Source organism: Akebia trifoliata, unplaced genomic scaffold, assembly GCF_017979445.1.
Source record: "Akebia trifoliata isolate Shusen 1 unplaced genomic scaffold, ASM1797944v1 Contig00776, whole genome shotgun sequence".
Lineage (NCBI taxonomy): Eukaryota > Viridiplantae > Streptophyta > Magnoliopsida > Ranunculales > Lardizabalaceae > Akebia > Akebia trifoliata.
The window spans coordinates 1-24,622 of record NW_028237197.1 but is presented as its reverse complement, the minus strand read 5'-3'; the positions used below and the strand labels follow the sequence as shown (position 1 = coordinate 24,622).

General features: G+C 36.5%; 1 protein-coding gene across 1 annotated transcript; it reads right to left on the bottom strand.

Moving 5' to 3' along the window:
* Window positions 1-11,219: 11,219 nt before the first annotated feature.
* LOC147381071 (uncharacterized) lies at window positions 11,220-22,053 on the bottom strand. Its single transcript, XM_086430877.1, has 7 exons — window positions 21,696-22,053; window positions 21,223-21,355; window positions 18,602-18,705; window positions 15,182-15,353; window positions 14,890-15,030; window positions 14,564-14,783; window positions 11,220-14,343 (listed from the first exon to the last, which is right to left on the bottom strand). Exons 1-7 carry the CDS (start codon window positions 21,725-21,727, stop codon window positions 11,495-11,497), a joined length of 3,651 nt encoding a protein of 1,216 aa, XP_086287003.1. The 5' UTR covers window positions 21,728-22,053; the 3' UTR covers window positions 11,220-11,494.
* Between the last annotated feature and the right edge of the window lie 2,569 nt (window positions 22,054-24,622).

Sequence of the window (24,622 nt, the reverse complement as noted above, 5' to 3'; positions counted from 1 at the left end):
TTCCACTACTCTACCATTGTGTATTATGTATCTATTGTTTTATTTTGATATATAAAATAAAATGTATATTTAATGTTTCCATTTGGTTAATTAACTTTGTATGAAAAAAAAATGTTATAGTGGGTACTGTTGATTGATGTAATGTGAGTTTTAAAATATTTAGTTGTTCATCCCTGGCTATATGTTCCAGTTAATCATATTTCTTCTGTAAAACTTTGCATATTTTAAAATGATTCAGTATGTTTATTTGTTCATGTTAGAAAAGGTTACTGGCAGAAATTGTTTGCTTCCCTACTGGGTAACCATTGTTACCCACCATTTCCTTCTCCATTTTTTAATTTCAGATTCGGAGCTTGACAAGGTAAGTATAGAAAATGAGTGAGGAGTATCTAGTAGGTCAGATAGTTGACCAGAGTCTGTTATTTGGTGAGTACTTGGGCTATACTCCCTCGTGGTGTCGATTTGTCTAAGAGTATTATAGATGTTGTATTGAGCATTAGGACTTTTGTTAGAGTGAGGAATGTTTGTATAATCCTGTATTTTATTTATCCTTCCACACTCTGATCTATCGTACGTTATTAGATGTATATAGACTTCTGCTTGTATTATATTTTACATGTATATATGCAGGATAATATATGTAATTTATTAGGTGCAGGTTAAACGTCTTAGAATACTAATATAAGCAGAGGAGACCATACCGAAATTTCGAGACGCCACATAGTGCCTTGAGATCTGACATGGGGCATTGTGTTAGCGTTTGGCGGGGCGCCACAGTTGAGTTGATATGATTTTACTGTTTAGGGTGGGTGAGTTAAAGAATGTCTCAATCACCTTTGTTTTGACAAGTACTTGAAAATATCACATTAAATGAAAGGGATTTGGTTCAAGGGGAGAACTCGGATTGTCATTTAATGTTCTCTTGTTATATTTGAGGCCCTATGACCAAATTGATAGATTCACCGATCTATGAATTGATCCGAGCCTTTATTTGGATCACCTTGATGCAAGAATGTTCATGTTGTATCTTTAACCTTTCTTGTTTCCACGAAATTTGACACAAGCATAACTCCAACGCTCGATTTGTACCATGCTCCCAAATAAATAGGTAGGTATGAGTGAGACTATTAGCCTTTCCAAGCGAACTAATAGATTCATTGATCTATGAATCAATCTGGACCTCTATTTGGATCACCTTGGTGCAAGAATATTCATGTTATCTCTTTGACCTTTCTCGCTTCCACGAAATGCGACACAAGCTTAACTCCAACACTCAATTTGTACCATACTCTCTAATAAATAGGTGGGTATGATTGAGACTGTTAGCATTTTTTATCGTTTTTACTTTCAACAAGGTATTATTTTTTATCTCGATAAAAACTCACTCGTTATGACTATAATGCTCATAAGTTTAGCTTGATATTTTGCACTAAGTTCCCTCAACCCTTGGGGAAACGTATCCTCAATACAAAACGTGACAAAAATGATCTCCACAATTGCCCCCTTTTTGGTACCTTAGTAGATCGAGGTGGATAAAACTAATCTTGCTTTTGAAAACAACTTTTATGATTAGTGGATGTAAGCAGACTGTCACATCGCCTCTTCTTAGATCGGTGGGGATATGGATTGTCTTCCATAGGTCGGTTCTTTTTCTCTAAGATGACAGAGTTGTGGGAATAGTGGGACACGTGGCATTTTCTCATTTTCTAAAAGAACAACACAAGCAACACAATTAATGCACTTTTAAATTCCCAAGAAAGGTGCTAAGGCTAAGTTGAAGTCTAGTAAAGCCGATGCTGAAGCATAAAAATAGGCACTCTTTGAGGACTTGGTTGCACAAAGTAAACAGCAACTCGAAGAGTCCATCTCCAAAATTGAGTCGATGCTGAAATTGAAGAAAGGCATGGTCGACCCCGTGCCTAATGAGATGATATTTGTGACAGTGGCGAAAAAGTGGGGGGGGGGGGGGTCGAGGGCCCGGAAAGGAAAGATGCTGAGGCGGGGGAGTTCTTGAAAATTTCTAAGGTCGGGTGGAGTGCTTGGTTTTAGGGCAACCGAAGATCAAGAGGATGCTCTTTGATGAGACCTTGAAGACAAGGATGCCTTAGAAGCTATTAATGAGGACCCTATTACTTGATTATTCCTTATTTTAATTTTTTCAAAAAATTGTTTCATGATCTATACATCCCATAAGGGTTTTTATACAATGTTTCTCAATATACCATGATAGTGCTTTTAAACAATTTGACAGTGATGGTCATAAATACTCTTATACTGTACTGTCCATAGGGATGGCTAGGGAAATACTTAACATACGGTTTTTTAATTGGCTCCATCCTGGGGTATGGCCGAGGTGGAGTACCTACTTTATCGTTATTTTCCCCTATATATTTGTTATTTTCTTTCTTATTTTGTATACCTTGTTTTGTATTTTTGCTTTGTTTTGTTTTGCTTATTGTAGACACCCCAAAATTGCACATCGATCTTTTTCAATATAAAGTGGCAGTGCTTTGGCAGGTTCCATCTATTTGATGAGGCCCAAAGGCAGAGAAGAAGTCAAAAACCCATTCTTTGAATCACTTCCTAGAACCCCAAAATTTAACCTTAAAACCTCCTAAAAACCTAAGACACATGAACCCCATTTGAAATCGAAAATCATAGACTTTTCTAGAGACACTCCCGACCTTTTCGAAAGCCTGAAAACCCTTCATGAATCTTCCCATAGCCATCTTGAATCCCAAAACACCCCTCCTACTTATTGTTGTATCAATCTCTCAACATTTCCCAAAAATCAGGATTTTTCCTAATTTTCGAAACTCTTCCAAACCTTCCGGAAACCCCCCAAAACCTTATTGGGTCCAATCCATGCACCAGGTCAACCTTCTACCAACTCCCCAAGTCAAATCAATCAGATTTGATTCGGGACTGCCTAGGCCGACTTGCAACATTGGTTTAGTCAGTCCAGAATAATAGCCCAACCACCCCAAACTACCCTTAGCATGCATGCAAGCATGCTATTGATGGGACAACAAATAGACCAAGTTTAAAGGTTTGCTTGTGTTGTATCCTATAAAATGGCACTCCTCTCCTCATTTTGATCACACCTCTTTCAAGCTTACTACTCACTTGAACTATTACCTATTCCCATGATACTTTTCATTTTCTCGACGACTTGACCTGTGATTTGACGACCCGACCCGATATCTTGACGAACCCGAAATCCCAATCCTTTCACCTTGACCTTAATAAAAATCTTCCCCAATCACCTATGTAGCCGAAAATCTGCCCAAAACAATCGAACCATTGGCCATTTTTCCGTAATAGTATTGAATCGCTGCTCGATTCCCAATTCCACTTCACCAGACATTATGGAAGCTTCCATTGAAATCCTGACTCAGATAGAAAAATCATATTGAAGTTCTGCCCGATCGTTTGATGAACGCATAAGTATAAACATTGTAAAAAGAATAAGTTATTTATTGTAATACCCCAAAATTTTAACTCATATCTTGAGAAAATTCAAATAGTGAATTTTGAAAATTCTTAAAGTGGGACATATAGGAAAAACTTTTGGATTTTGTTTTGTTCATTTTTAATGAAATCTAACTCTACCATTAGATTCAAAATGGTCAAAAAACATACTTTAGTTTGTAAGCAAGCTTAAATTCGAGTTTGAACGAAAAAATTACAAATCGAGTTGGAAGAACACACATTTTTTGGTAGCCTCTAATCAGTTCTCTGAAATTAAGATCTGTCAGTCAGATCCCCAGGGAAGAGGTGACTCACAATGCTTTCGCAAAAGTACTCTTAAATCATCTTATTTCTTTGAATAAACGTAGTTTATTCCCCTTGTATCAATAGGGCAAAATCGTTCTTAGGCACCGACTTTGATTAAGATATGCAATTAACGCCTTTAAATCTTTTTATTTATTTATAATTTTTTTTGAAATTAGTTGAAATCATTTGGCTTGATTGATTGATTGATTGTTGACCTTGTTAGATCCCATATGGATCATGGACCTGATTCGAGTTAAAATTGGAGGATGGACTCGATTTGGGTCGGATTTGAATCATTGACCCAATTCAAAATTGATACGGTTTAAGGATCGGGTTCCGACTAGATAAGAGTTGTGGATTCGATTTGGAATGAATACGGGTCGTAGACCTAGTTTGGATTAAATATGGGTCATAAACCTAATTTGGATTGGATATGAGTCATGAACCTGGTTTGAAACAGGTATGAGTCGTAGACCTGATTTGAATTCGATACGGGTTGTGAATCTAGTTTGGATTGATATGGGTCGTGGACCCAATTTGGATTGGATACAAGTCGTGGACCTGGTTGGAAACAAATACGGGTTGTGGACACGGTTTGGATTGGATACTAGTTGTGGACTCGGTTCGCATGGATACGGGTCGTGGACCCAATTTGGATTGAATACAGGTCATAGACCTAGTTTAGATGGATATGGGTCGTGGACCCAATTTGGATTGGATACAGGTTGTGAACCAATTTGGATGGATACGAGTTGTGGACCCGATTCAGATGGATACAGTTCGTGAAACCGATTTGGATTGGATACGGGATGGGGACCCAGTTTGGATGGATATGGGTCGTAGACCCGATTTGGATTGGATATGCGTCGTGGACCCGATTTTGATGGATACGGGTAGTGGATCCGGTTCAGAGTGGTTACGGGTTGTGGACCCAATTCGAGTTAACCCTCGGTAATGGATGATAATGGATTTGATTATGATCGATGTCAATAATGCACTCCGTTGGATTGGGATTAACTTTGATCGATTGATAATAGGTGAACTCAATTTGGAAAGTTGAAATCTTATTTAAAATGGTGACGTGTAGTGGGCCCTAAATGATAAAAACTATTCATTTAAACATTTTTTAGGCCTTAAAATCCAAAACAAAAAAAAAGGCCCAGGAGAAAAGTTGTCAAGAGTGACATAAGAGACGAAATGAATAAAAAGAAGAAAAAAAAATTTGGTTCGTATTGCAAGTACAGACCAGGATATTTTATGCTGGTCTGTACTTGAAACACGGACCAGTACGACTATTTTCTATCAAAATTTTCTTCATTTTTTAAAGTTTGTTGGTCTAAACTTAAGGCATATGACCTTTGATTTTTGGCTTGAGCCAATAAAAAAAAATTTTCTTTTTCTTTTTGATGATATGCACAACTAAAAAAAAATAAAGATTTTCCCCTCTTACTTAGGGGAATAAGCAAAGGAAAAAAAACACACATACGACTATACACATTTGCTTTTGTGGGCTTACATATTGGGCTTCAAGGGCCGAAAACAACTTAAACAAATACAACTTTGTTTCGGGGGTCAATACGTACTTGAGAACTTGTGTCCTAAATCATTTAATCGGGCACATGTATGCGGCTAATAGGTGGGTTGTGGTTACTTGATCTTCAAACCTTGATACATACCGAAGTACGCATGTCGTAAATTGGTGATTGGACTTGATATTTTCATCCCCGACACTTGAAATAACGATCTCAAATCATAGAACTACTAAGCATTGGGATTTGATATTTTTTAGGGTGCGGTGATTTGTGTCATGGGCTATGCTCGCAAGTGCTCGTGCATTCTTTTTTTTTTCCTCGATTCCTTTACAAATACGTAATGAAAGAAAAAAAAACAATTATTACAACATTTCATATGTAAATAAAAACACAAATAAAAATAATATTTTTTTGTTATTTTTCCAAAAATGACCAAGTTGACGTGAGGGTTGAATCTAATGTCCCCAGTGGATTCATCAGTTGTAGACGCGTGATTTTTGATTTTCAAAGATTACTACTTTTACAAAGATTTGGAGTCGCCACCATTCATTTTTGTAAAAAGGTGTGAATAGTCACTTGATGTACATTTTTACAAAAAGTGTCATTTTTGATGTTTAGTGACTTTTGTATGGATAAGATATCAATCCACCTAAGATCGAGGTAAGCGGTCCGATTAAAAAAAAGGGAAGGTGTTAAGCACCCCTTTCTTTCCACCAAGTGGTGGTAACCTCAAAGTAAAGAAATAAAATAAAAGTGTTACATGTTTAATGACTTATACCCTAAGAAGGGATTTGCTTTTAGCTCGGATTATAGAATCATCTCATTAAAAGAGATAGGTGAGGGAAAAGTAGAAAAGGAGTATGGGAATGAGAGAGAGAGAGAGAGAGAGAAGGGGGTGTGCTATCTTTTGACCTACCTTGAGACCTTAACTTGATTATTCTTTCATTCCTTCTTCTTGTTATATGCTTTCTTGAGTCCTTAGTAGAATTAGGAGAATATTTTTTTAAGATTAATGTGAGAGTATGAAAATGAAGTAGAATAGAGTTGAATGAAGAATTTTTTAGTCTTAGACTTGGTACCCATTTTGAAAAGTGAGGGGGTATTCATAGGTATTGAGGATTGTTTTTGAGGATATGATAGGGTGAAAAGATAGTAGAGTAGAGAATGACATGAGTTTTGAAAGTGACGGGTGTGAAATTTAGAGTGGAGATAAGGATATTTGTAGAATGGAAGAAAATTGATAGTTTTTTATCCAAATGATTTGGATCCTCTCCAACCCATTTGGGTTGAGTATTTGGTGAGGTGAAATGATATGGTATTTGGTTGAAAGAATGTGGTTGAGTGTTAGGTGGGATGAAGGGGTGTGATGTTTGATTAAAAAAATGGATTGTGAAAGGAGTTAGGTGATTAGATTTTTGGGATTGTGACAAGTGTAAAGATAGTATGGAGATGAAGTGTTTATGTGAGTTGATTTGAGGAAAGAGGTGTGGGGATGACTTGTGAAAATGGATTGATGGTGAATGATGAAGGGATGTGTGGGTTGGTAATTGTATTAGAGAAAGGTGATGGGTTAGGTTTATGACATGGAGTGTGAGTGGTAGTTTTGTTGGAGAAAAATAATGGGTTTGGTGGGGTAGAATCATTTTTTTAGGAGGTGAATTGTGGTGTGGATAAGTGTCCATTTGATGAAAAAAAAAAGTTGATTCGTTAATGTGGATAATGGTTTGTGAATTAAAGATATGAATATGGATGTGGGTTTGAATAGTGATAAGCTTTGACAAGTTGGGTTTTAGGATTTTGGGAAGGTTTAAGTTGTTGGTTTTGTTCATTTTAGGGTAGGGCTTAATGGGTTGAAAAGTAAGTGGGTTTTAGGATTTGAGTTATATGGGTTTAGCGTTAAGCTAGGTTAGGTGAGGTGGAAATGATTTTTTAGGGAATTGAGGGTCGAAGGGTTTTAAGCGAGCGTAGGGTATTTTTGGATTCGAGAGTGGAACGGTGAAAAATGGAAAAGGTGGGGAGTGCGTAGAGTCTTGTCGTGGGTCTATGAGACCTTTTTGGGTCTTACGAACCTTCAAATCGCTTGATATGCCACGTTTCGACAAATTGGATTTTTTAGGCCTGTTGACGAGTTTTATTGGAAAAGTTGATATTTTTAGATCCTTTCGAGTGGGGGTCTGTTCAAATTTGAGTGTCTACAATCTCTTCCATTAATCTATAGTTTCTTGGGACCTACTTTTTTTCATTTATTCTTCATCTCTCTAACTTTACTATATTTTTTCTTTTACCCCTTTAATCCACTTTATTATTTTTTATCTTATACCCATTTGATTTCAATTTTGTTTATATATAATAATATCCTTCTAATTTTATTTTATTTTTCTTTTACCCTCTTAACTCAAGAGATGATGCCTGTGCCTATAGCATGGGTAAACTCTAGTATATTTATATATATCCTTTAAGAGAGTTTATATTGACACCCCACTTTTTGTCAATCTCAGTCATTTTTCATTTTAAGTAGAGTGTAATAAGTAAAATTTGGTGTGCATCTTCTATAATTTTATTAGGATTTGCTTTGATTAAAAAATTGGAGATTTTCCAATTTAATTAAGAAAAAGAAAAAAAATATTTTAAAGGGGAGTTGGAGTTTAGAAATACTATTAGAGGTGGGATGAGTAAAAAAATAAAGACCTGAGTTGGGATCGAGGCAAGTTTGGGGTGAACATTATTAATCGAGGCCGGAGCCCGAGCTGGGTTAAGCTAAGCCCGACCTAAACCTTTGACATAGATAAAGGTTGTAGTTGTAGATTGTACTTCAATTCATCAATTGGGATATGTGTTTTTCCATGAAATCCACGATTCTTTTGAATCTTTTTCAAGAAAATATATTATTTTTTTCACAAGCAATGGATTGCCTAGGAAAATATGATAAAAGAAAAAAAGAAAAAAAAAAAAAAAGAAAAATTGAGAGGCATTTCAAGGTGGTTGTACCAAAACCTTCGATACCGATACCAGTTACTTTCCAGTTTCCACGAACGTTGACACTCACTGTAGCCGCCCATTATCAGCCGTGGAATTCAATCTAATATTTGATGGGACCCACATATTCTCCAATGATTGGAGCGATGATGTCAACCATTGAATTGAGTGGATCCAAACCTGTCCCGAAGCCAACTAGGGATTTAAATGGGTCAACTCAGATCCGATTTGTACCACAATAGAATATACGTGTCATTTTAATCTCCAGACCCGTATATAATATGTGGTGTTTCAGATCTGATCCAAAACGGAACCCGACCCTAAAAATTATCCAATCATGTCTTCATCGGACCTTGAGTTATTGGATTGGCTTGGATCTGATCTGATCTGATCTATTGACAGCCTCGGTGAAATTTGAAGCAGATTCAAGCAAAAGGAAAAAAAAAGATGATTTTATTGAATATTTGAGAATATTTATTTGTGAAAAATGCTGAAATGACACAAAGCATTTACTGCGATTCTCACAAGTCTGACGATGTGGGATGTGCACATAATCATAAATGTGTTTCCTCGCGATAGGAGTAAAAATCATCTACGATTATGTATGCATGTTCACGTTAGAATTGAGAGAATCATAGTAAATGCTTTGTGTCACCCCAGCATGACTCTTTGTTTGCAATCCTTGACTGCATTCTTCTGAGATTAACAGAAATGAGTATGCACATCAACAACAACCCCCCCTTTTTTTTTTTTTTTTCTTCTTTTTCTGTTTTTTTCAATAACCTCTCTACCATAAAAAAAAAATTTACCTTCATCTTTCAACTAGGGATTCTGCTACTTAATTTCAACTCTCAAGAGTAAAATATAGAACCTTTGGGGAAGTTGGGGTCTTTTTCACAAGAGGTTTGATCATAGTTTTAAAATTCTAGAGACTTGAATGTCCAACAAGTCGAGTCAAGTCAAGTCAAAAGTCAGAGTCAACTCAGCCCACTCTAATTAAATATTTAATAACTTAGAAGTTAGAAGTACTCTAGGACTCTTAGCCTTTGAATTAGCCATTTAACAACTCTTTGGTAAATTGCCTTTGCTTTTTCTCTCCAAAACCAATCATCTTAAGATCTATCTTTTCTCTTCCACCTTGAGATCTATATCATATTTTCTTTCTAACTCAAAAACATAATAGGACATTAGGGAAGTACAAGAAGATGGGTATTTTGAGTACTGAAGGATTTTCCAGAAGAGTTTCAAGTTGATGGATTGAAGGTAATGTTGAATTTGTTAAAAGACTTAAAGAAGATGGTTTTTATGCATTAGAATAATCAAAAGTGTTATTTTAAAGGTTGAAGTTGACGGATTGAAGATGAAGGCGAACATGTTAAAGAACTTGAAAATGACGGATTTTTAAGTAGAAAAATCAAAGATTTTCTTCAAGAGGTCAAAAACAATAGATTGAGGATAAGGTTGAATAGATTAAAGAGTTTGAAGGGTGGATTTTTAAAAGAAATATCTAAGGATTGTGGAAGAATCATATAATAATTTGACTTACCCACATGACATACTCAATCGACACCCCTGAGGCGACAGGCTCAAGAATTGTAAATCTGCCCTCCTCGGGATATAGAACTACGATTCCCCTTAAAAAGGAGTAAATTTGTAAACTATTGAAAATAAATGAAAAATCATAACATCAAGATATTATCATCAAATTTCATGTTTCTACATTTAGAAATCATCAAATTCTATTATGTATCAAATCCCATATTTAAAAAAAAAAAAAAAAACGTTTAGATTTTTTTTTTTTTTTTTTGAAAAAATCTTGTTTAAAACATAAAAAACGTGACTTAAAAAAATCGCGTTTATTAACATTTTAATTGTCAAAGTTACAAGATGCCTTCTTTTTTTTTTCCAACAAAAAACAGCGTTTTTTTGTTACCATGCTCCAAAAGATATTTAAAAACCAGCAGGTATTTCAGTATTAAAAAAAAGGCTTTTTGGCTTTTTGTTAAGTTGAAAACAAAACAGAGCAGACAAATAAAGCTCTCCATGTACTTGATCACCGTAAGGAGATTCAACAACATCGAGTAAATTAGATAAAGATCAATAAATTTTGTCTTAGACACTAGACAAAGCCCACGGGTGGCCTCATGGCACATGCCAACCCATGGCTCATACCATAAGTATGGCATGACATGCACGTAACTTTCTCAAGTTCCTCTCCTAGGCAGATGTGGGATAAATTTCCAAAGAAACAAGATGAAAGCAAAAAATGTCCGTTAAACCATGATAAATAGATTATCATAACCAAGAAATTTCCATTCATTTTAAAAGTTAATATTCTTAAACAAATACATAAACCTCTAACTCACACTCCCTACTCCTAGCTAATGATATCGCCCAATACATCTTCAAAATAGGATCCCACAACACACCACACCAGGTCCATATGATCCGGATAAACCCCCCCAAAAATCAGAGTCAACATAAAAAAAAAAAAAAATTGGTATAACTTCATAACTCACCACCTTTTGGCTCCTAGATAACACTAACTGAAAATGGGATTGAGAAGATCCTCACCTCTATAAAAGAGTTGAAAGGGTTCATAACAGTTTGCTGGTTAAATTGGCAAGAAATACAAAAATGTCTTATCAGGTGGACAGGACTGGCAGTAGGATCTTAACATTTCAATCAACAGCCAAAACCATATGCTTCGGTTGTATTTAATTGAAACAGACTGAAACTGAGGTCAATATGACTTCAGGCAACACCCGTTCAATAGACAGCAACTAGTTTAACAATCAGGATTAATTGGTATTAGGGACACCTATTATGTATGATCTACCAAGTGTGTTGTCAAGATGTCACGTTCTTCTTACATGCATATTCCCTAAAACAAAATGCAAAGCACATTACACGAGGGGTGATCAAATACGAATGTAAGGACTGGAATATTGAATTCTATTAAATGTAACTTTGAATTTAAAAAAAGATAATGCAGATATGTGAAGCAAGTGACAGCAAACGAAACTGTGGACTCAATCGCACACACAATACACTATGTTTCTATCACTGTCGTTGATTGGCAGACTACGGAGAACTACAAACATTTTCATATTAACAAGGATTGGTTCCTTATTCTCAGATCAATCATCTGATTATTGTACTGGCCCAATAAAAGAATACCCAAGCTGAAATTTAGAGAAAAAATTTACCTAGGATGACCGGCGATTAGATCGGAGAGACTCAAAGTGAGCAGCAAAAGTTTCATAGTCTGGAAGCTTTGGATGAACATGAGAAGCTTTCTTGGGCGAGTCCTCTTTCAGATCTGATTTTAACTCTCTCAAACTTAACGGCTTTGGAGTGTCAGTACTCCCTGAAGGTACACTCTTAGTCGGAGGATTAAATGGCTGTTCCACAGATAAATTCAGTTGGGATGACTTAAAACTTGACTCGTACGCAGAAACTTTGGGTTGTTCTGTAGGTATAGAAGGTTTCCGTTCAACTGGCCTTTTAGTTTTTGGCAACTTAGATTTCACACTTTCCTTCTGCTCTGAGACTTGAGGTTGCGGTGTTGTAGGGTTAAAAGATTGTCGTTCAACCGATGTACTTGTTTTTTTCCACTTGTTCTCTTCACTTCCAGAGCTTACCACTTGGACCGGTGGCTTTGAAGAAGTTTCAGTTTCATAAGAAACTTGTGGAGAGAGTTTCATCTTGGGTCCGCTTGCTAAATTCAAAAGGCTGCTCGCACCAGGCTCTGCTGGTGAACCCCTTGTCCTGCGAGAAAGTCTTTCACCTTTATAGGCTCTGCTGCGAACAGTTTGCTGTGGCGTTACTTCAGCATCATCACTATCTGAATCTAATATTGTTCTTCCTTTGCTAGAACTAAATTCTTTAGGAATTTTCAAAGTTTCACCTTTATAGCCCCGGCTGCCAATAGTTTGTCGTGGGATTAAGTCAGCATCATCACTATCTGAATCAGATGCTGTTTTTACTTTTCTTGAACTAAATTCTTCAGAAAATTTCAAGGTTGGTTTCTGATACTGCGCTTTAAAACTTGTTGAAGACTTGACCACAGGGGAGACCACTGGTTGCTCAATAACTGTAGGAGTATCTTCTGCTGCTTTCTTTGTGGATAGCTGTGAAGTATCACCTTCACCTGAAGGGCTCCTAGTATAAGGTGGACGGACAAATGCCTTGTTACGGAAACCACCTGTCAATCTTTTCAAGTTCAACTCCTGCCCAGTTTCGGAGCTCCTGTGATCTGAAAATTCAGAAACTTTTTCAGAATCTGGTGACCCCGATGCCCTAAAATCGTCTTTAGCTTTGATTTCCACGGCTGATGAACGCCTTGAAGATTGCAGAGGTTGTTGCTTCTCTTCAATCTCTGGATGATAAAATGGTTCGTGGTCCAAACCATCCGAGTTCCTTGGGGATCTTGAATGTCTTGGATACAGCTTAGTAGTGGGCAAGTCACTCTGGTTATACTTCTTCAAAGATTCTCCTCCAACCTCTAGTTTAGTCTCTTCATTTCTCTTGATGTGTGCAGACTCGAATTCTGAATCATCGGAAGAGGAATTCAACCAAGGCTTTCTGTTCATTCCTGTGGCTACCCTTTTTGTGGAAACATTCAGTTTTGTTTCTTGGTTCCCCATTGAGGGTGAAACCTCAGATTCCGAATCATCAGGAGAGGAATGTAACCAAGGATTTCCATCCATTCTCATGGCTTCCTTTTCAGTTAAGGATGATTTCATTGACCCATGAACCCTATCAATCAGGGTTGATGGACTTCCAACATTCACTTGTGTTTCTTGGTTTCTCTCAGGGCATTCGTCCCCGGATTTTGAATCATCATGAGCGGAATGTAACCAAGGATCCCTGTAGGCTTCTATGGATTCCTTTCTCGTGAAGGAGGATTTCATTGAACCATGTCCGCTCTCTCCTGGGCTTCTTGTGAAAACACTCTCCTCATGTGACTGAATGCTAGACTCTGTTCTTCCATAGAGTTTAAAATTTTCCTTCTCATCTTCACTCTCAGAAATTGGACCATCTGACTCGTCAAAAGCTGCAGGTAACAAGTCATCTCCTTTTGAAGAAACCTCAAGAGGGGAGGGTGATTTTCTAACTGGTGATGGGGCATATGAATCCACTTCACGTCTATCAAACTCACCCTCGATACCAAAATTACTTTCTTTGTCTGAAACATAATCATCAAAAATTACAGCAGGAGAATCTTTGAAGCTTGGTTGACTGGTAGGCACATTCCCATAACTAGTATCGATGAAAGAATGCTCACCACCATCATTCCCATACTTCCAGAGATCGGGATTTGAATTGATTACATCATCATCATCATCGGTGCTTGCATGAGAATGAGAGGAGGCAGACTTGCTGGATTGTTTTTTAATGCTCCCATCCCCTGAATGGTCAGATTTCATAGTTTCCTTACCGCGCTGGTGCTTGACAGATTTTACCTCAGATTGATTAGATTGTTTCTTGAAACTTGTATCGCCAAGAAAGTCACCCTTCTCAGGTTTCTCGGTGTGCCAATTGGGATTGATGGCTTCCGCCTCAGATGAGCTCTTTTGATATCTATCTGTGTTTGGGAGACCAGTGACCAATATATCATCATCAGTGGAAGCCATACTGTACTGTCTAGATCTTCGCTTAATACTATCATAACCATCATGCATGCTTCCAGCGACTCCCTGTAGGTTCTCACTCTCATTCCTCTCTCTCTGTTGATTCAGAGAACTTGGATTTATGTCATATGAGGAACCTTTCTGTGAATTATGCACCATCTTCACCGAATCCTTGGAAGAACGTTCATCTCTTCGATCATAAACTGGGGAGTCATGCGGTTCCGATGAATATTGCCTAGTAATATTTGCATAACTTGAGAGTTCTGCAGCAGCCCTAGCAGCCATACTTGCTCTTTCAGCAGATTCAGCTGCTGCCCGTGCAGCAGAGGTTGCATCCTTGAATTCCATATTCCAATTTTGTCTATTTGACGAAAAAGAATTGCTATGAGAACTCCCAAAATTCCTTCCTTTAGATTCACTTTCTGTACAACAGACAAAAAAGCCCGTGAAGTATTGTGAGAACTAGATGGATAATGTGATTGAACGTAAAGCAAGTAACTAATTGTAGAATAAGATCAGGGCCTAGACCCAGAGCTCAGTTTGTTTGACACATTGCAAAACAACTTTGAGTTCATGGCAGCTTACCCATAAATAAATAAAAAAAATTCATAATAAGATCATGATATAATAATTTTCACATACCTGAAGCTCTTGATTCTGATCGGGAAATGGTAGGCTGTGTCATCTTAGGAGTACTAGTATCTGTAGTACCAAAAGCTGGGGAACTCTGTGACGATCCCGTCAAATCTTTCTGAGATAGATATATAGATGATTCGTACTTTTGACCATGGGTGGGTGGAAGCTGGACATTGTGGCGTTCCACAGGCATTTTACTAGCACTCTCAAATGTAATCGGTCCACTCTGCTCGATTACATGTTCACAATATAAATATTATTCAACAACTCTTACAAATTTACAATGAAAATCCATGCAACAAATGGTAGGAATTTTTATTCATTTTTCATACCAGCAGGTCCTCAGGAGGCTTCAGTTCTTTCTCTCCAAATGCCTCGGCATCCCATTTGACATTATGCTCTTGGGCAATTTCAGTCAAGATCTTGATTTTGGTTTGACCATCAGGTGCTCTTGCAGATAACTTCTCAATCATCTGAAATTAACAAAGTAAAACCATGATAAGAAGCAATGCTAGAAAATAGTAAAATTTTAATTCATGATACCAAAATTGATCATTAGCAATTGTTACATAATCATTTCAAGTTCAATTAACAAGGAGTGCTGCAAAAACTTTAGAAACTCACTGTACGATTAACACCACATTCTGGACGTATTTCAAGAGCTGAAGTAATGAACTCTTTCCCATATTTTGCTGTGAAATGTTTACGAACATCCAAGAGTTCAGGTACATCTGCACATCTTGGGGATGCAAATATTACACTAGAAATTGCTTCTTTCAAGTCAATGGGGCAGTTTCTGGAGACAATATGAGAGAATATTAGTAAAAGTTTCCAAACAAAAACTGCTGTTAGAAGGAGAGGTTTAAGTTTAGGGCAAGTCCAAAAACAATGTTTAGAAAACATTACTGTCTCAAAATGGAGAACAAGCAGGTGGAGGCATCAAAAAGTAAATGAATACAACATGGAAGCATGTGGACTACAACAACTACTTCACCTCCACAATCCCCCCCCCCCCCCCCCCCCCCCCCCAACACACACACACACCAAAAATCCCTCTCAAGACAGTCCTGATCCATTCAGCTAAGAATTGAAGTACTGACATTGCCATTGCTGAGTTTAGTTCGTTGCCAATTGGTTTTGAGTTGGACCCCCAAATTTATCATGGTATCAGTGCGGGCCTTTCTCTCCTCCACGTCACCCAATTCATATCTCCACATGCTTTGGCACAGTCTGGCCCACACATGCGGGGGCATGTTGAGTTTAGTCCACATCGGACACTCAGTGTCTCCCTCCTTATAAGCTCCTGGGCCTCTCTACTCATCGCCAATTGGTTTTGACCCCCAAATCTATCATGGTATCAGAGTGCTAGTTCGTACAGGTCATGGGTTTGAATCTTTCCACCCTTATGGATGAGGGGGAGTATTGAGTGTATATTTTCCTCCACTTTCGAGTGAGTCATACTCTAGTTAAGCCTCCTAACCCTCTTATATATTCATAGTTCTCCTCTTCTCCAATAGATAGGTCTTTTGAAGTAGTTGGTTGGTTAACATGGTATCAGAGCGAGCCTCCCTCCTCGACCTACCCCAGTTAATATCTTCACATGCTTTGGCCCAATCCGGCCCACACGTGCGGGGGCGTGTTGAGTTTAGTCCCACATTGGACACAAATTGCCTTGTCTTTCTCCTTATAAGCTCCTAGGTCTCCAATCATTGCCAATTGGTTTTGAGTTGACCTCTAAATTTATCATGGTATCAGAGCAGGCCTTTCTCTCCTCCACGTCACCCAGTTCATATCTCCACGTGCTTTGGCCTAATCCGGCCCACATGTGTAGGGGCGTGTTGATTTTAGTCCTACATCGAGCACTCATTGCCTTGTCTCTCTCCTTATAAGCTCTTGGGCCTCTCCACTCATTGCCAATTGGTTGAGTTAGACCCCCAAATTTATCAGCTATAACATCTATTTTGAAGTGTACTAGTAGCATAGGTCCCATGTATCCTCATCTTATGATATTTGATAACAAGTTGGATTCACATTTCAGGAAAGTGCTTTTTACATGTTCATGGCATGAATCACCTTGAAGGTTTCCCACGGCAGCAATCAACAAAATGAAGCTTTTTGAACCCAACTTCAAATAAAGCTTTTGAAGTGCCTACTTAACCAAAAAAAAGTCTTCTTTTTTTACCAATTCATCTTTTTTGAGAAACAAAAAGTAAAAGAACATAATTTTATAGATAAAAAAGAATAAAACATGAATACAATGAAGGAACTTATTTATCTTTTCATAGTCAAAGAAGAAAAAAAGAATCATCCATTTCATTAATGAAATGTATCACTTTTTATGTTACTAGTATGACGAGGAGAATGAATCAATTAATATTATCAAAAACCTAATTTAGCAAATTAAATTAATTTCTTTACATTAGGTATTATAAAAGGTAGAATAACTGCATAAACACCACATTACAGCTGTTAAAAAGTTCAACTTTTTTAGCTTCTCTAACAAGGTGAAGGGGACATCAAAGCTTGAAGAGTTGATTTTATTTAGTTTTCTGTTTTAGGACATTTTTTTGTGTTTTTGGGGCTTATTTTCATGTTTTATTGGTTCATGGTCTTAGTATAATACTTAGGGGTAGTTTGGTAACTTTATGTCTTTTATTTAAGTTTATTAGGATTAAAAATTTAAGAAAGAAAGTAACGAAATTAGTTATTTATTTGATTTTTAAGTTTTATTAAGACTCTTGGTTGATTTTCTTTATTTATAGATTGTATTAGGGTTTATTAACAAAGAATGAATGGAATAAACAAAATTACAATTATTGTTGGGATTTGGTGAATTCAACGTGGTTGAAGCCATGGGAATCTTAGGGTAATTCCAAGGTGTATTTATATATCATTTTTTTTCTTTAATCTTTTTCTTATCTTCTATCATCTTCTTCAATCTGTCTTTTCTACAATTTTTTTATTTATTTGTGAGAGATCAAGAACCCTTTAATCCTTTTAAGAAACCAATCCATAAACTTTGTTTTCTTGATTTTTCAAGAAATCTTGAATTCTTGATTCTTGAAACCTACAAACCTTAACTCTTAATACTTCCCATATTTCCTTAACCTTTAATCATTATCCTATAAACCTTAACCCTTCTTCTTTCCTTTAACCCTTATCCAACCCCAACCAAAATATCGCAATTTACAAAACTTTGCATTTTACATCTCAATAGCCAATTGAGATTTTGTAAACATTTTTCGCCTAAATCCTTAATCCAAACCCAAATCCCAAATAAGATCCCCTAACCAACCCCTAAATTACATCTTCTTTCCTCACTGTGCTACATCATAAGGACTTATCACTGAGATTTGGGGTCAGCTAAATGAATCTTGTTCCTCCATTCCATTCCATTCTATCCAAAGACAAGTCCTTTGTTGAAAAAAAAATAATTCATCTTCTCTAAGCATTCCACATAAAGTATCATTATCCATCAAAATTTTCATATTGCTGATATGCTGAAAAATACCATTATTTTAAACTATTTCAATGATTCCAATGGTAGAGTTGACCAGATTGTGGGGATTCCATCCATTATCCAATCTGCTTGCACAATAATAGCTTAACTAATGATCACACTGGCCGAAATTGGCCAAATCCAATGGATAGACAGTTTGGTTTAACAATATTTTGTTTCTTTTCTTATTCTTATTTTGTGTGTGTGTGTGTGTATGCAAATATTCTCAAGCCATGCTTTTTCAAAAAGCATATTAAACTGTTGCTGAGCATTCTCTATAATGAATTATAACTTAAGATGAGAAAAACAAAGATTATGAATTAACAGTGCAACCTGCCCCCCCTCTTTCCCTAAATATGTCTTCTCAACAGCATAGGCTGGTTGAATTGGCATTCTACAAAGAAAGATAATATATTCATTATATGCAGAAGAAGGAACAGTTGCATTGAAGTTCAATCACTTAGATGAATGAATATCAGCACAAACTTTAAATGTTTAAACGGGGAATATAGTGGAAACTAATCAAGACCAATGTGTATACATACTTTTGTGACTCAATAATTGGCAATCGTGCCACGATAAGCTCACAATATATATCAACAAGATCATAAGCTGCCACCATCTTCTCCTCCCTCACTACATGTTCAACCTGAAATGGAACAAAAAAATATCATTTCTGCAATGCGGTTTGATTATTCTTTAACTAAAACAGCCTGTAATATGTAGCCACAAAATTCTCTGAATTTTTCAAAAATTTCTTAAAATTCTCCAAATTAGAGTTAGCCGATTAATTCGATGAACTAATCGACAATCCCTCAATTAATCATGGAATATGATAACATTTTTTACCCTTCACCTCCAAAATTTTGATTTTTACAACATGCAAGCATCTAGAAGAAGATAGGATTTAGAGAGAGGTTAAAGATGATAGGTTTAGGTAAGAAATCCAATAAGATATTTTTTTATAATCCCTGAAATTTTGCCGATTTTTCTACGAAACTTTACCAAATCTATCGAAATTGAAGCCTCACAGAATAATTATCGAATCCGAACTTTGTTACCATGCTGTAATAGACCATATGCTTTCAAAATTATCACTTAACCTTACATCAAGACTATATATCATGAATGTTTCATATCAGTATCACAAATTGGTCCTTATCATAAATCCGCTTGATGTGAAAAAGCCTATCAGATGAAATTATGCAGCAAAAATATAAAATTACCTGTTTATGCAAAAGCATGTGCCACATAATAATAAAAGTTGTCCATATAAAAAATACAAAGGAGAACATGGACAACAAAAGTAAGTCTTATTATTTCCCAAAATACAAAACATGGGCACAAGCAACATTCGAGCTTGCTGAGATGGTTTGGCATATTCAACAAAGCCAATTACTAACCAGATTTGAAGAAATATTTAAGTTGAAGGGTCCTAAAAGAATAAGAGGGAACCCAAATGAATGTCGATGGAGGTAGTGAAAGCATATATAACCACTTTCAATAATAAAAAACTTGGTTTTAGACAGGGTGGAATGGAGGAATAAGATTCGGTTAGCAGACCCCAATCTTTTAAGTGCTTTTTTTTTTGGAAGATATACAAGTTTCTTCTTCATTTTGAAATGTGTCTCAAAGGACATATGATAATCAACTTTAATGCGAATTTTAAGATAAGTTACTTATTCTAATTAAGTTTCTTATACGAAGTCCAGGGAAACTAATAGAAACTACACTAAATAGAGTAGAAATTTCTTACAGTACGTAATAAAGAAGTCATCAGATTGTAAGCATGCGCTAGTTAAGGATGGATTAACTACTCATGTTCAAGGAGAGATCCTCTATGTTTGTCATTTGCAAATGATTTAGTGTTGGCACGTGAAAACAAGAAGGAAGTAAATTTCAAATAAGAACTACGGAGGAATACATTAAAAACGAAGGGTTTTAAGATAAATAAGACCAATACAAAATACATAACTTGCAAATTAAAATTAAGACATTTTCTTTTGGAATGAAACACTATCAATATTGAAAGACAATCAATATCCAAAAGAGACTACTTCCATTATCTGAGGTCAGTTATATATAAAGATGAAGAATTTGTGAAGATGTGACCCATAGAACTAGTGCTAGGTAGATGAAGGCGAGGCACACTGTTACATGATCAACTTTTACTTGTCAAACCAAAGAGAAAATTTTACAAGGAAAAAAGTAAGACCAAGATTTATGATGGATCTCAATGCTGGGTTGTCATGAAACATATTCATAGAATGAGCGTATAAAAAATGAGGGTACAGAAATTGATGAGCAGTAAGAGTAGGAGAAACAAAATCATAAATGAGAATAATCCAATATGAGATAAAGTAGGGAAAAGTTTTTTAGATGTTTATGCGTGTACAAAGAAGGCCAAAAAAAAAAAAAATGCCCATGTGAAAGAGCGATATAATAAAAGTCTTGGGCTCTAAAAAGACGAAGATGACCAAAACCAATAGGGATGACAATAATAATAAACAATATGAAGGAACATGCCTTGACTGAAGATATGATTCATGGTAGACTCAAATGAAAAAATAGTATTCATGTCGTCAACCTCAATAATATGAATAAGGTTTAGATAAGGGCGATCTAGATAATGATCAGGCTTTGGTAACACTTCTGAAATCTGAAGTCTGGAAACTAGAAATCAGACTTCAGAAGTTTCATCCAGCATCCCCTCATTGCTGGTTCAAAACTTCTGAATTTCAGTTCTGAAGTCTGAAATCTGAAAAGAAACAAACGGAAATGAAGTTTCTGAAGTCTGAATTGAAAGGGTAGACCACCTCCATTCAGACTTTAGAAGTGTTTACAAAGATACCATTAGAATTGCATGATTATTGTAGCACTAGGATGAACATGATATTTAAACCAAGAGATAAGTTGATGTCATCTCTAATTCACGAAATACACACTTTCCCACATGATGGAATCTAAATTGGATCTGAACTATTTAACATCCTAAATTACAAATCAATAAGGTACAAAAAGAATGCTATCAAAACCTACTGAACTGAACCAAAGAATATCAATATATAAAATAAAAACAAAAAGATCCAAAACCTAAGCAATTAATTTCACATAAAAATAGACAAAAATAAATAAATTTGTGTTCTAAATCTCAATCAAGACATACTCGAATCATTGCAGTCTTTTCCTGGCCAGATTGAAGAAGCTGAGCCAAATCCCTCTTCATCTGCCTCAGTTGCGTTTCTCTCTTGTTCTTTAGAAGCTTCATACGAGCCACCGCAAGCTTCAAAGACGTCTTGCTGTACCATTCAACCAATTTAAAACCTTCAAATTTCATCCAGAAACCACAAACAAATCCAATTCCCACCATAAATAAATAAATAAATCAATAAAACCGCATGGTTCATCAAAACCTTCAAATTTCAGTCAGAAACCATAAACAAATCCAATTCACCCCCAAACAAACAAACAAACAAACAAAAGAAAAAACACGCAGAATTCAAGTGTTCAACGAAATTGATAAAAAAATAAAAGATAAATAAAAATTGAATATTATCTGCGTATTTGAATGAAGAAATTTTCAGTTGATACAAAAGGAAAAATACAAAATCCAGGTCGCATAGAATCGATAGAAAATACCATTTCCCGGCCTTAAAGCTCCTGTGAAGCATTTCTGATATCGAATTGTTGAAGAAATTCTGATTGTTCTTCGATCGAAGCTTGGATTTACAGAGAGATAAAACGAAAGAGAAGTTAGGGTTTTTGGATTTGTCTGAGAAAGCTAAAAATTTTGTTTTATTTATTAATTAATTTATTTTTTGTTGGAGTATGGGTAAGAAAAGGAAGAAGAAGAAAAATCGTCAGATAATAAACTATGTTAATCGATTCGTATGGGCATTGAGAAGGTGTAAGGTCTCCTACGGATCTGACTTCGTTATTTGATTAAGAGAGAGAAAAGAGAAGTTTCAAAACTACTTTAAAGACGTGGTAACGAAGAAAGAGAAAAATCCCGCGGTTGACTTTGTAGAGTTATGTTTGGAAAATGCTGGAAATGACACACGGAAACACAAAGGTGACAAAAAAAAAATGATGTGGTGGCGTATCTCGCGGAAAAGCATCTAAATGGGCCGGACTGGCCCGGCATTGACCGGATTTGGGTAGTGTTACTTGGCTTACTAAGTAAATGACCAGGCCCAAACCATTTTTAGGGCTCAGCTTGGGCTTAGAAGCTAGTCTCTTCATGCGCCCAGAGAGGCCCATCATCTTATAATTATAATTTTATTTATAATTGTTTTTATAATAAATAGGTGATGTATTCTTGATGTGAAGGGATAAATTCTCTAACCAATGAGATAACGACACATGTCATTAAGGAATAAGAGAGTTCACTAGGGGCATTCTTTTGACTTGTGTGTTATAGTCGCTTAGGTGGTTCACAGAGGGAAGGAACTTGGCTGAAGGTTAGGAAGATAGAGTTCCATAAGTAAAAAGTATTTTGATCCCTAATTTTTCGGGATTTGAGGCATTAAATTAGAAAGGATTCCTAGTAAGGGAATCCCACACGTTTCTCATCCCAAAATAGAAAGGGGATAAGAAGGGAAAACATGCAAAATACCAACCCTCTCTCTATAAATAGAAGAGGATCCCCACATCAAAGGTATGCAATTTTTTGGCACTAAAACTCTGTTAAATTTTCTCTGCAACTAACTTAGGCATCGAAGGCTCTATGGAACAGATAAGGATTCATGGAGAGGCAGATCATTCAATCAGAAAGTGATGATCTCGAGGTGATCACAAAAATCACATCTACTATTGGCATCGCTCGTGGGAATTAAACAAAAAATATGACATCCACATGACAAACACAAGGAACAACGGTCGAAGTAGTACAATAGAAACTAAAGTAGAAGGAGCAGCAGAAGTTACTGCAGGAGTTGCAGCAACTGGGGTTTTAAAAAGAAGATTAGGCTCCTACAACTCAGGGAGTACAAGGGAACCAAAATCCAATGGAAGACGTCTATAGCTTTTGCTGGCACAAGTAAGGACGAAACTACAGTAGAGTATAGAGTGACGATCAAAAGAGATCTGAGTCTTCAAAAAAAGAGAACAAGAAACTGTGACAACAGAGGGCCGAAGGATCAGAGAACATAAGGGACAATGACGATGACGCTAGATGTTGAATTGAGAATCACGACCCCAAAGTTCGGTCTAAGGGAAATTAGGTCAATAACAGACAAAACATACCACCTAACCTATTAACTTTGGTGGAGGTGGAAGATTTTATGAGGCAAATGGAGGATGCCGCTATCAAAGGGGGTCAAGTCGATCGCCTTGATCGATTGTCAGGGATCTGAGAATATCACCATCCACATAGGCGATCCAGAACTCCGATCCACCAAGGAAGTTCTACATGCTAAAGTTTGACTCTTTTAATGGAACTAAAGACCCTGTAAAGCATGTCATGCATTACAACCTGATGATATTTTATCAAGGGAATGATGCACTTACATGCAAGATATTCCCGACCACCTTGCGGTTGGCAGCTATCTCATGGTTTCAAGGTTTGCCACTAGGCTCATTCAAGAATTTTTAACAGTAGGAAGAGCTCTTTGTGGCTCAGTACATTCACAACATGTGTATGAAGGTCAAAGTCAACATATTGTTCTACTTATGGTAGGAGGAAAGGAAAAGCATCAGTGATTTCACTACTCGATTCCACACCTAGTTGTTGTTGGTGAAAAACCCTAATGATGACATGGTAATTCAAGCATGTGTCAACATCGTCATACCAAGAACAAGGATGCATAAGGAGCTAATCATCGGTCCACCGAAAATATCGGAGGATCTATACATTACAACTGAGTACATCACCTTAGAGGGAACCTTAAAGAGTAGAGCTCATGAAATAAGACTGACAGTGCATACTGTTATGCCAACCAAAGTTGAAACCGAGGGCAACGAGAAAGAAGAAGAGAAAGAAATGGGTCAAAAGAGGACGAGGGAGGATACAAGTCGAAATTCATGGAATTCAATGAAGGTCCTCACACTACTGATAGAGAGACCCTTTGAGATACTTAAACACAAAAAACAACCTTAGCTTCGTGCCACCTCTTTTGAACTATAAAGGCAAATCAGAAAAGCGTATTACAAGTGTAGACAACCCAATTTGAACGAGTCCCCTACTCGAAAGGGCCCAAAAATACCAGATTTTCAATAAAATTAATCGACGGACTTAAAAGGCTCAATTCATCGAAATGCGACGCTTTAATCAAATCAAAGGCCCCTTAGACCCTTTAAGGGAATAGTTGACTCATAAAAAAGGACTTGACCTATTCTCACCTTCACTGCTCCACTCTCGAAATAAAAAACACCCGATTTTCAATAAAATTCACCAACGGACCTAAAAAGCCCAATTTGCCAACATGTGGCATTTTGATCAATCAAATGATTTCAAAAAATCTCAAAAAAATCAATAAAATTAAAAAAATGAGACTTGGGATACCCACCACCTCTCATAACCTTCACCGTTCCGCTCCCGAATCAAAAATACCCTAAGCTCACCTGAG